At 48.1% G+C, this 12,328-nt stretch overlaps 1 protein-coding gene across 17 annotated transcripts in view; it reads right to left on the bottom strand.

The window, feature by feature from the left end:
* CACNA1D (calcium voltage-gated channel subunit alpha1 D) overlaps positions 1-12,328 on the bottom strand; it is a 923,074-nt gene that overhangs the window by 355,497 nt on the left and 555,249 nt on the right. For all 17 annotated transcript variants that reach the window (XM_063940823.1, XM_063940810.1, XM_063940825.1 and 14 more), the window contains 2 exons: positions 2,908-3,028; positions 2,420-2,534 (listed from right to left, as the gene is read on the bottom strand). In XM_063940823.1, coding sequence (XP_063796893.1) covers positions 2,420-2,534; positions 2,908-3,028 — 236 coding nt within the window. The remainder of the gene's footprint in view (positions 1-2,419; positions 2,535-2,907; positions 3,029-12,328) is intronic.

Below are 12,328 nucleotides of genomic sequence, written 5' to 3'. Positions count from 1 at the left end.
GCTCCTCGTTCTAGCCTGGAGGGGCGTAGCTTCTATGTGATTGACAGGATGCACCTCCGTGGGTAGAAGGAAAGGACTGAGGAAAGAGAAGGGGTGGCCATCACACTGCCTGCATGTTCCAGATCTCTGAATGCAGATACCCAACAGCCAGGAAGGTTCTTCTGAAAAGCCTTCAAACCTCTCCACTACCCTACACACTGCACTGCACTGCACTGGACTCTTTGCACTGCAATCAGTGACATGAAACATGCAGGCAGTGTGGTGGTCACCCCTTCCCTCTCTTCTAGTCATCTCCTCCTAGTCTCCTACCCCGAGATCCCGGCTCTCAGCTGTGTTATAGGGAGCCGGCGCTTTCTGTCCCCAGCGGCGCCTGGAGCTCGAGCTCCACTCACTCCACACTCCCTACACCCCTGCCTAACCCTAACCCTACCTAGGGGATGTAGTAATGTGACCGGTGGTCAGGAGACTGCCGGTCACAAAACCGACGACTACATCCAGCACCCTCACAATCCCGACAATCGGCATGCCGACTAACAGGGACTATTCCCACTTGTGGGTATCCACAACACCCATAGAGTGGGAATAGAACCTGTGATGAGCGCAACTCGCTACCGAGCCCGCAAGGGGCTTTGTTGCGCTCACTTCCCCTTCCCCCACCAGCATTCTCATCCCCTGGAACCTGGCGTTGGCATGGTGACCGGTGGGATCCCGAGCGCCTAGCATGGGCATGCGGCAAGCGCAGATACCCTAGCTCACGTTGCCACAGGATACTACTGACACCAATGAATAAAAATGAATGATAAAATAACACAAGTGTAATAGGACACAGGAGACACAAGTGGTAGTGAGGGCATGTTGTGACCCACACTGCGCTAAATAGCAATAATCTGTGTTTCAGAAACTTGTGTGTACATTGGCCCTCATTCCGAGTTGTTCGCTCGCTAGCTGCTTTTAGCAGTATTGCACACGCTAAGCCGCCGCCCTCTGGGAGTGTATCTTATCATAGCAGAATTGCAAACGAAAGATTCGCAAAATTGCGAATAGAAATTTCTTAGCAGTTTCTGAGTAGCTCGAGACTTACTCTGCCACTGCGATCAGTTCAGTCAGTTTCGTTCCTGGTTTGACGTCACAAACACAGCGTTCGCCCAGACACTCCCCCGTTTCTCCAGCCACTCCCGCGTTTTTCCCAGAAACGGCAACGTTTTTTTCACACACTCCCATAAAACGGACAGTTTCCGCCCAGAAACACCCACTTCCTGTCAATCACACTCCGATCACCAGAACGAAGAAAAATCCTCGTAATGCCGTGAGTAAAATACCTAACTTTTGAGTAAAATAACTAAGCGCATGCGCTCTGCGAACATTGCGCATGCGCAGTAAGCGACTAATCGCAATATAGCGAAATTCGGCAACGAGCGAACAACACGGAATGAGGGCCATTGTCATTAGTGTGTATTTTAACCTTAGTAGGTTTATGTTGTGAGGTTTGTCTGAATTGAGAGTGTGTGTCACGGTTGGGTGTCTGTTAGGGGCATGCCATCTCTCAGGACACGTTCTATGTCTGGGACACTAGACTCTGCTGCAACTTTCCAACTACAGGTATATGTGATTAAAGTATAAAGGCCTTGTAAGGTAGAAAAGGCTACTGTGCTCATCAATTTAACCTTGAACACACTTTTTTTTCTGGAGCAATAATGTTCCTTTAAATGAAAAAAAAAACCTCAAACAGCCAAAGATGCAGCACTGAACCTGATTGGCTGGGGTTAAGCAGTTTCTAATGGGCATACTGAAAACTGCAGACAAGCTATGACTGCAGTAATTGCGTGAATGGTCATAGGCAAAGTCTGGTTAATCCAATAGGCAACCTAGACACTCATCTAAGGCACAATAGCAATGGTGAGGCCTGGGGCAGTCCTACCCATTTTTAAGAATGGGTTTTTGAACAAACTAAGATGTAGGAGGACCAAAAGCAGTATTTACCTAGAGCTAGAAGTCTTAATTTTTGGTCATAGTCCAGTTACTGGAACTCATGGAAGCCTGTTATTTGGACAACAACTCAATAGCAAGATCCATGGTGGTCAATATCTCAATGCTCTCTGGTGAGTAACTCAGGACAAGTCAACTTCTTCAATGTAATAAAGTAGTTGTTAGAGGAATTTGATTTATTACTGACAACCAACTCCTAAACGGCGACTTTTAGAATAACTATTGTAGGATACGTGCATTACATTCTGATTCTGAAGCCAACACAGAGATATACTCTAGTAAATATCTTACGGAAAGGGTTTTACAGTCTGTTGTTATACACTGAGGTGAAGGTCACTGCCGTACCCCATGCTTAAAACAAGACAATAGAAACATCCAAATTTAAAGCACATTACAAATCTCCAAACCAAGCTTTTCTTGTCATTGACTGTACCTGGCGCTCTTTTTCTTCTCCTTTTCCTCAGCAGCTTCTTTCTGAGCAGTGTTCAAACTCTCCGCATCTGCCAGATTATCCACAGCAATGGCCAAGAAGACGTTTAGTAGAATATCTGTAATGTGCAAGTTAAGGAAGCAAATCTCTCCATGCACTGTCTTTATATGAGTAGACTGAGAAGTTGACCAGAGCAACCAATGAACTGCTACCTATCATCTTATAGAATATACTTGATAAGTGCTAGCTAAAAACTGATTGGTTGGCTATGTACAACTTCTCCGGTATTCTTCTTCTCTGCTCTTTAGAGGGCTTGATACATCTCCCCTACACATAACAGTATGAGTACATTTGCCAGTACTAATTGGTAACACTATCAAACAACAAGAACATTTTGTACTACAGATTCTCCACTAGGAGTGGGGACACACTATTTGTGAGTGTAGAAATAGGTCAAACATTTTGTGATTCTTTCTTAGACGGAAGGATACAGTTACCACAGATAAACAGTATGATGAAGTACACGCATACGATCATTCCTGAAGAAGACGGTCCTCCATAAGCCATGATCCCATCGTACATGACAGCGTTCCAGTCCTCTCCAGTTAGTATCTAAAGAGAGAACAATTCCTTCAAATTTGTAAACATCATAAAATAGGTTACATCTTAACATTTCCTAATGGAAGGATAATAATCAACACTATTTTATTTTGATCGGTCCCCAAAATAACAATTCTATGAACCAATACAACTGTAGGCACTGCTGCCCTGTTACGCCACTAAATGTGACCATGTGAAAGTGAAACTTTGCAGTACAGGAAAATCTCTTGTCACAGAACCAGCATACCACAATGCAAGCGCAAAAAGTATTGCACTTGCATTGTGGTGTGCTGGTTATTTCAGTGACAACAGAGAGTACTTTATACAACATTCATTACTAAGAACCCACTTTACAGACAATTGGGGTATGCAATACTTGCCCTGTAGTATGTGGATAGATGGATAGATAGATAGATAGATAGATAGATAGATAGATAGATAGATAGATAGATAGATAGATAGATACTGTAGATAATGTTATAATGGCCCAAGTGTGTTAAGGGGAGGCAGTTACTTGACCAGCGGTCAGGAAGCCGCCAGTCAAAATACAGACTCCGGAATTCCGCCCCCTTACAGTCACGACAGCCGGCATGCCGACTAACAGGGACTATTCCCACTCGTGGGTGTCCACGACACCCACAAAGTGGGACTATAACCCGTGGCCAGCACAGCAGCGTGGCAAGCGCAGCGAGATCGCAAGGGGATTCGTTCCGCTCGCCCCCCCCGCAAGCCAGGATTCCAGAGATGGTATGGTGAACGGCGATCTCCTGATCGCCAGTCACACATACCCAACTAATATTAAGCCTTAACAAGAGATAAATGATAAATCTGAGATGCATAAGGAGTGATAAATGACCAGCCAACCAGCTCCTAACTGTTACTTTTTAAACATGGCCTGTGACATGGCAGTTAGGAAGCTGATTGGCTGGTCATTTATCTTTCCTTATGCGTCTCAGGCAGCTTCCCCAGTGCTTGGCAGCTGTCACCACAGAGATCACCAATTGATTACAGCACCAATGACAGTTGAGCTCACTGGGCCCAGCAGCAGAACTGAGATGGTTGCAGTAAATACCCCAAACCACTTGGTGTAACATGTAATTTCCCACATCTGTGACTGTGTAATATCAGTGGGGAGATGATGGTGTGGGGTATAGGGCAGAGAGCTGATGCACAGCCATCACCAACTGCCATCACCAACTGCCGCCCGCAATTCTCTATGGTATAAAACCCCAGCGCACGGCAATATCACTGGCATTTACTCAGTTGAAGCTGCTGCTGATGCATGAGAAAAGCCTCTGGAAGAGCGAACTAGTCTGTACTCTGTACCTGGTGAATACTTCCCACAAGTGACCGGATCAGAGCGCACAGTCAGATCTGTGCTGTGTTTTTTTGTAAAATACTTTTGTGCACCTACTTTTTACTGTGAACTACATTAGCAGCTGCAATGAGCCGGAGGGAATTAGCCCAGCTAATTGGATAGGGTCCAATCCAGAACATCATTGGGACGTGGCTGAAATCAGGACATCTCAGACCATCAACAAAGGCAACCTCATGAACACAAACCTTAGCAAGACCAACCTCTGGAAAACAACCATCTAGAAGACCAACATCTGGAAGACCAACTTCAAAAAGACCTACTTCAGGAAGAGCAACCACAGCAAGACCAACCTCAGCAAGACCAACCTCAGCAAGACCAACCTCAGCAAGACCAACCTCCGAATAGCACACATTAGAAAGGGTACTATCAGAAAGACTATCCTCTGTTGGACTGCGGCACTGTTGCACTGCTGGAGAAGAAAATAGGATTTTAATACCTACCGGTAAATCCTTTTTTCCTAGTCCGTAGAGGATGCTGGGGACTCCAAAAGGACCATGTGGTATAGACGGGATCCGCAGGAGACATGGGCACACTAAAAGACTTTGACTGGGTGTGAACTGGCTCCTCCCTCTATGCCCCTCCTCCAGACCTCAGTTATAGGAACTGTACCCAGGGGAGAAGGACATTTCGAGGAAAAGGATTTTTGTTAAACTAAGGGTGAGATACATACCAGCTCACACCACGAACACACCGTACAACTGGATTAGCAGGAATACCAGATAACAGTATGAACGAAAAAACAGCAACAAGCTGAACATAACCAATACACAACCGTCGTGTAACCGAAAACAACAACCAACAATACAACTGCAAGTAACAGTACGCACTCGGATGGGCGCCCAGCATCCCCTACGGACTAGGAGAAAAGGATTTACCGGTAGGTATTAAAATCCTATTTTCTCTGACGTCCTAAAGGATGCTGGGGACTCCAAAAGGACCATGGGGTCTATAACAAAGCTCCAGACCGGGCGGGAGAGTGCGGACGACTCTGCAGCACCGATTGAGCAAACATGAGTTCCTCCTCAGCCAGGTTATCAAACTTGTAGAACTTAGCAAAAGTGTTTGAACCCGACCACGTAGCTGCTCGGCAAAGTTGAAGTGCCGAGACCCCCTCGGGCAGCCGCCCAAGATGAGCCCACCTTCCTGGTAGAATGGGCCTTTACAGACTTTGGCAACGGCAACCCAGCCGAAGAATGAGCGTGCTGAATCGTATTACAAATCCAGCGTGCAATAGTCTGCTTGGAAGCAGGACTTCCAATCTTGCTGGAAGCATACAGGACAAACAGAGCCTCCGTTTTCCTAACAAGAGCATTTCTGGCGACATAAATTTTTAAAGCTCTTATGACATCAAGAGATTTTGGTACTGCCACAGCATCCGCAGCCACAGGTACCACAATAGGTTGATTTATGTGAAACGAAGAAACCACCTTCGGCGGAAATTGTTGACGAGTCCTCAATTCCGCTCTATCCACATGAAAAATAAAATATGGGCTCTTGTGAGACAAAGCCGCCAATTCTGACACTCGTCTGGCAGACGCCAAGGCCAAAAGCATGACCACTTTCCAAGTGAGAAACTTTAACTCAACCTTTCGCAAAGGCTCAAACCAGTGAGACATAAGAAATTGCAACACCACTTCAAGATCCCACGGTGCCACAGGTGGCACAAACGGAGGATGGATATGCAGCACTCCCTTCACGAAAGTCTGAACCTCAGTAAGAGCGGCTAATTCTTTTTGAAAGAAAATAGATAAAGCCGAAATCTGCATTTTGATGGAACCCAATTTCAGGCCTGCATCCATGCCTGCCTTCAAAAAATGGAGGAAACGCCCCAAGTGAAACTCCTCCGCAGGAGCTGTTTTGGCTTCACACCACGGCACATATTATCTCCAAATACGGTGATAATGCTTCGCCGTGACCTCCTTTCTAGCCTTAAGGGGAGTGGGGATGACTTCCCCGGGAATACCTTTATGAGCTAGGATTTGGCGTTCAACCTCCACGCCGTCAAACGCAGCCGCAGTAAGTCCGGAAATACGCATGGCCCCTGCAGTAACAGGTCCTCTCTGAGAGGAAGAGCCCAAGGATCTTCTATGAGCAATTCATGAAGATCCGGATACCAGGCCCTCCGTGGCCAATCTGGAACAACGAGTATTGCCTGAAACCTTGTTCGTCTTATGATCCTCAACACTCTTGGAATGAGAGGAAGTGGAGGGAACACATACACCGAATGAAACACCCACGGAGTTACCAGGGCGTCCACTGCACTGGCTTGGGGGTCCCTTGACCTGGAACAATACCTCGGAAGCTTCTTGTTGAGGCGAGACGCCATCATGTCTATTTGAGGAATTCCCAAACGCCTTGTCACTTCTGCAAATACCTCTTGATGAAGGGCCCACTCTCCTGGATGGAAATCGTGTCTGCTGAGGAAGTCTGCTTCCCAGTTGTCCACGCCCGGAAGGAAGACTGCTGACAGAGCGCTCACGTGCTGTTCCGCCCAGCGGAGAACTCTTGCGGCCTCCGCCATTGCCGCTCTGCTCTTTGTTCCGCCCTGGCGGTTTACGTACGCCACCGCTGTTATGTTGTCCGACTGAATCAGGACAGGTAGACCTTGAAGAAGGTTTTTCACTTGCAGAAGGCCGTTGTAAATGGCTCTTAACTCCAGAACATTTATGTGGAGACAAGATTCCTGGCTTGACCATTTTCCCTGGAAACTTCTTCCTTGTGTGACTGCACCCCAGCCTCGGAGACTTGCATCTGTGGTCAGCAGGACCCAATCCTGGATTCCGAACCTGCGTCCCTCTAGAAGGTGAGAACTTTGCAGCCACCATAGGAGAGAAATTCTGGCCCTGGAAGATAGACTTATTTTCTGGTGCATGTGCAGGTGAGACCTGGACAATTTGTTCAGCAGGTCCCACTGAAACACCCGGTCATGAAACCTGCCAAACGGAATGGCTTCGTAAGCCGCAACCATCTTCCCTAGCACTCGAGTGCATTGATGAATCGACACTCTTGCCGGTTTCAGAATCTCCTTGACCATGGTCTGGATTTCTAAAGCTTTTTCCGCCGGAAGAAACACTCTCTGTAGTTCCGTGTCTAGGATCATGCCAAAGAAGGGCAGCCGAGTTGTCGGGATCAACTGAGACTTTGGCAAATTTAGAATCCAACCATGATGTTGCAGAACCGTCAGGGTGAGTTCCACATTTCTTAGCAACTGCTCTTTTGATCTCGCCTTTATCAGGAAATTGTCCAAGTACGGGATAATTGTGACACCCTGCATGCGTAGGAGTATCATCATTTCCGCCATCACTTTGGTGAAGACCCTCGGGGCCGTGGAAAGCCCAAACAGCAACGTCTGAAATTGGTAATGACAATCCTGCACCGCAAATCTCAGGAAGGCCTGATGAGGAGGATATATCGGGACGTGTAAGTAGGCATCTTTTATGTCGACTGACGCCATAAAATCCCCCCCTTCTAGGCTGGAGATCACAGCTCGAAGAGATTCCATCTTGAACTTGAAAGTTTTCAAGTACGGATTGAGGGATTTTAGGTTCAGGATCGGTCTGACCGAGCCGTCCGGCTTTGGGACCACAAAGAGGCTCGAATAGAACCCTTCCCCCCGTTGGGACGGGGGAACCAGGACAATGACCCTCTGTTGACACAGCTTTTGTATCGCAGCATTTACTACTTCTCTTTCTGGAATAGAAACTGGTAAGGCTGATTTGAAAAATCGGCGGGGGGGCATCTCCTGAAACTCCAGTTTGTACCCCTGGGACACTATGTCTAAGACCCAAGGATCTAGGCCCGATTGAAACCAGACCTGACTGAAGGTTCGGAGACGGCCCCCCACCGGCACGGACTCCCGTAGGGGAGCCCCAGCGTCATGCGGTGGACTTGGCAGAGGCGGGGGAGGACTTTTGGTCCTGGGCGCCAGACACAGCAGGCGACCTTTTTCCCCTTCCTCTACCTTATGAAGCGAGGAAGGACGAGCCTCTTCCTTTTTTGTATTTATTGGGCCGAAAGGACTGCATCTGATAATGGGGCGCCTTTTTCTGTTGTGCGGGAACATAAGGAAGAAAAGATGACTTACCCGCAGTAGCGGTAGACACCAGGTCAGCAAGGCCGTCACCAAACAAGACACTACCTTTAAAAGGGAGAGCTTCCATAGCTTTCTTGGAGTCGGCATCAGCATTCCATTGATGAATCCACAGCGCCCTCCTGGCCGAGACCACCATGGCATTGGCCCTTGGTCCCAAGAGGCCAATATCCCTCGCTGCATCCTTTAGGTAAGCTGCAGCGTCCCTGATATAACCAAGAGTCAAAAGAAGGTTATCCTTATCAAGGGTATCCATGTCAGATGCCAAATTATCAGCCCACTTAGCAATAGCACTACTCACCCACGCCGACGCCACGGCAGGCCTGAGGAGTGCACCCGTAGTGACGTAAATGGCCTTCAATGTCGTTTCCTGCTTGCGATCTGCAGGATCATTGAGGGCAGCCGTGTCAGGAGACGGAAGTGCCACCTTTTTGGACAGTCGGGACAGAGCCTTGTCCACATTGGGAGACGACTCCCATTTCTCCCTATCGTCAGAGGGGAAAGGATATGCCATAAAAATTATCTTGGGAATCTGCCACCTTTTGTCAGGCGACTCCCAAGCCTTTTCACAAAGAGCGTTCAGTTCATGAGAGGGGGGAAACTTCACCTCAGGATTTTTCCCATTAAATAAACAAACCCTTGTATCTGGAACTCAGAAATATGTAAAACATCTTTAATAGCCACAATCATGTACTGAATACTCTTTACCAATTTTGGATGTAAAGTGGCTTCACTAAAGTCGACACTGGAATCAGAGTCCGTGTCGGTATCCGTATCTGCCATCTGGGTAAAGGAACGTTTCTGTGACCCTGAGGGGGCCTGTACCTGAGTCAAGGCGTTCCCATGGATTTTCTCCACGTTTGTGTCTGAGACTCAGATTTATCCAGCCTCTTAGATAATAAGGCCACATTTGCATTCAGTGTACTCAACATATTCACCCAATCAGCAGTCGGCTGCGCCGACACAACCACTCCCAAATCCTTCTCTGCGCCCCCAGTAACTTCCTCTGGGGAGGAGTATTCAGCCTCAGATATGTCGACACCCAGTACCGACACACACACTCTCACACTGGCTAAAGGGAACAGACCCACAGGGAAGCCTGCAGAGAGAACACAGAGGGAGTATGCCAGCTCACACCCCAGCGCCCATATACTACTATGCTGTCTGCGCTGTTTATACATATAAATCTAGCACCAATTGCCTGTGCCCCCCCCCCCGTTTTGCTCCCTTGTACTTGGAAGGAGAGTGGAGGTCCGGGCCAGCGTCTCTGCATGCACTGTGAAGAGATAAAATGGCATTGGTAAGCTGTGTGGCTAAGCCCCGCCCCTTCCCGGCGCGCTGTAGTCCCGCTTAAATTTAAATCTTTATACTGGCGGGGGATTCATACTTAGTGCCCCTGCACCCAAATATGCCTTTTTTTTTTTGCCAGTTTTAACCACCTCAGTAACTTGCTGCCCAGGGCGCTTCCCCCCCCCCCCCCCCAGCGCCCTGCACCCTGTGAGTGCCGTTGGTGTGTGGGAGCATGGAGCGCAGCGCGACCGCTGCGCTGTACCTCCGTTACTGAAGTCTTCTGCCGTCACTGAAGTCTTCTGCCTTCTGCATACTCACCCGGCTTCTGTCTTCTGTGGGGGGGGGGGGGGGGTGACGGCACGGCTCCGGGAACAAGCAGCTAGGCGCACCAAGTGATCGAACCCTCTGGAGCTAATGGTGTCCTGTAGCCTAAGAAGAAGAGCCCTTAACTCAGCAGAAGTAGGTCTGACTTCTCTCCCCTCAGTCCCACGAAGCAGAGAGCCTGTAGCCAGCAGGTCTATCTGAAAATAAAAAACCTAACATAAAGTCTTTTCCAGAGAAACTCAGTAGAGCTCCCCTAGTGTGTGTCCAGTCTCTCCTGGGCACAGAATCCCACTGAGGTCTGGAGGAGGGGCATAAAGGGAGGAGCCAGCTCACACCCAGTCAAAGTCTTTTAGTGTGCCCATGTCTCCTGCGGATCCCATCTTTACCCCATGGTCCTTTTGGAGTCCCCAGCATCCTCTAGGACGTAAGAGAAAAAGCTAGAGACCTGTACCATCTGTTTCTCACAGTTTGAGATTGGAGAGAAAGTAGCAGTTCCATCCTGCCTCCATGTTTTCCATGCACCATGCTTGGCTCAGTGGCTTTAGATTAATATTGTTTTCCCCCTGTGCCGCGCACTGTGCTTTGACTTTAACACATTCTGCCAGTCTCTATGAAAGAGATAAACCAACAATCCCAACAGCTACTAATTTACAGGTCAAGGCAGCATATAAAACAACAGGTGATTCATACAGTATCTCTGTTCCTGGAGCTGGGAGGTCTCTTGCTTCCGAGATCAATGAACAGGGTAGTACAGTGTTTTTTGACTGCATCCTTTGAATGGGTTCACTACGGCTGGCCGGCGGTCGGGCTCCCGGCGACCAGCATCCCGGCGCCCGGAGCCCGACCGCCGGCTTACCGACAGCGTGGCGAGCGCAAATGAGCCCCTTGCGGGCTCGCTGCGCTCGCCACGCTACGGGCACGGTGGCACGCCACACTATTTTATTCTCCCTCTATGGGGGTCGTGGACCCCCACGAGGGAAAATAAGTGTCGGTATGCCGGCTGTCGGGCTCCCGGCGCCGGTATACTGAGCGCCGGGAGCCCGACCGCCGGCATACAGAAGATCACCCCTTTGAATACTGTGTGTTTTGCTTTTCTCTATTTTTTTTATTCCTTCTCTACACCCTTCAGTTTCTTCTTTGAGTCCTGCTTTGTTAATCCCCCCTTGGTCTTTCTCCTTTTTTATTTTTATTTCCTATCTGTCTCATTTTTTGCATGTGATTTTGTCCCGCCCCAGACTGGTCTGCCGGCTTTCCGGACAGGTATCTGACCGACATGAGCGGCCCCCCAGTATAGGCCACACCCTCCCAATAATGAATTATAATCTTTACACTTTTGCAGTTTCTTTTTCGCATTTCCGCATGAATTTGAAAGACATGTTTCTGATCCCTCAAATTTCAACAATAGTTTTTACACTGTTGCGGTGTCTCTTTCTCTTTTTCTTTTTTGTGTTTTTTTGTGATTAGAAATATGAACAGAAAGGAAAGCTGGGGGTTAGAGCTACTGGTGACACCCCCTTCCCCTAAAAAAAAAAAAAAAAAAAACATACTGGGCAGCCACCTCATATGTATGTTGGAAGAGCTGCTAAGCTGTTAATTATTTTTTTTTTAAATGTGGACAGTTACATCCAACTCATTGATAACTTAATAAATTAAACCCAGGCAATGCCGGGTACTTCAGATTGTAAGTTATAATTTTTATTAATCTTATAGAGAATAACAGTTACTAAGAAGAGGAAAAAGCATAAATAAAAGGCAGGAATCAGAAAGGGAAGGAGAGGGGAATGGTAAAAAAGAGATATGGGAGGGGTTAGCCGCCATGAGGTAAAAAAAAAAAGAAAGAAAGAAAGAAGGAAAGAAAGAAAGAAAGAAAGAAAGAAAGAAAGAAAGAAAGAAAAAGTCTGTGATCCATGAATATAGGGGGTGATTCCGACTTGATCGTAGCTGTGCTCAATTTAGCACAGCTACGATCAGGAACACAGACATGCGGGGGGACGCCCAGCACACGGCTAGCTAGCCCCGCATGTCAGTCTCTGTCCTGTCGCAGAAGTGCAAAAGCATCACACAGCGGTGATGCTTTTGCACTTCAGGAGTACCTACCAGCCAGCGTCGCTTTTGCGTGCTGGCCGGGAGCTACTCGTCGCTGCCCAGCTCGCAGCAGCTGCGTGTGACATCACACAGTCGCTGCGGCCCATCCCCCGCATGGTCCGGCCACGCCTGCGTTGGTGGGACC

Source organism: Pseudophryne corroboree, chromosome 9 (assembly GCF_028390025.1).
Source record: "Pseudophryne corroboree isolate aPseCor3 chromosome 9, aPseCor3.hap2, whole genome shotgun sequence".
In the NCBI taxonomy this organism is placed as follows: domain Eukaryota; kingdom Metazoa; phylum Chordata; class Amphibia; order Anura; family Myobatrachidae; genus Pseudophryne; species Pseudophryne corroboree.
Note: the sequence above shows the minus strand (reverse complement) of the source record. Positions and strands in the feature narration are given on the sequence as shown.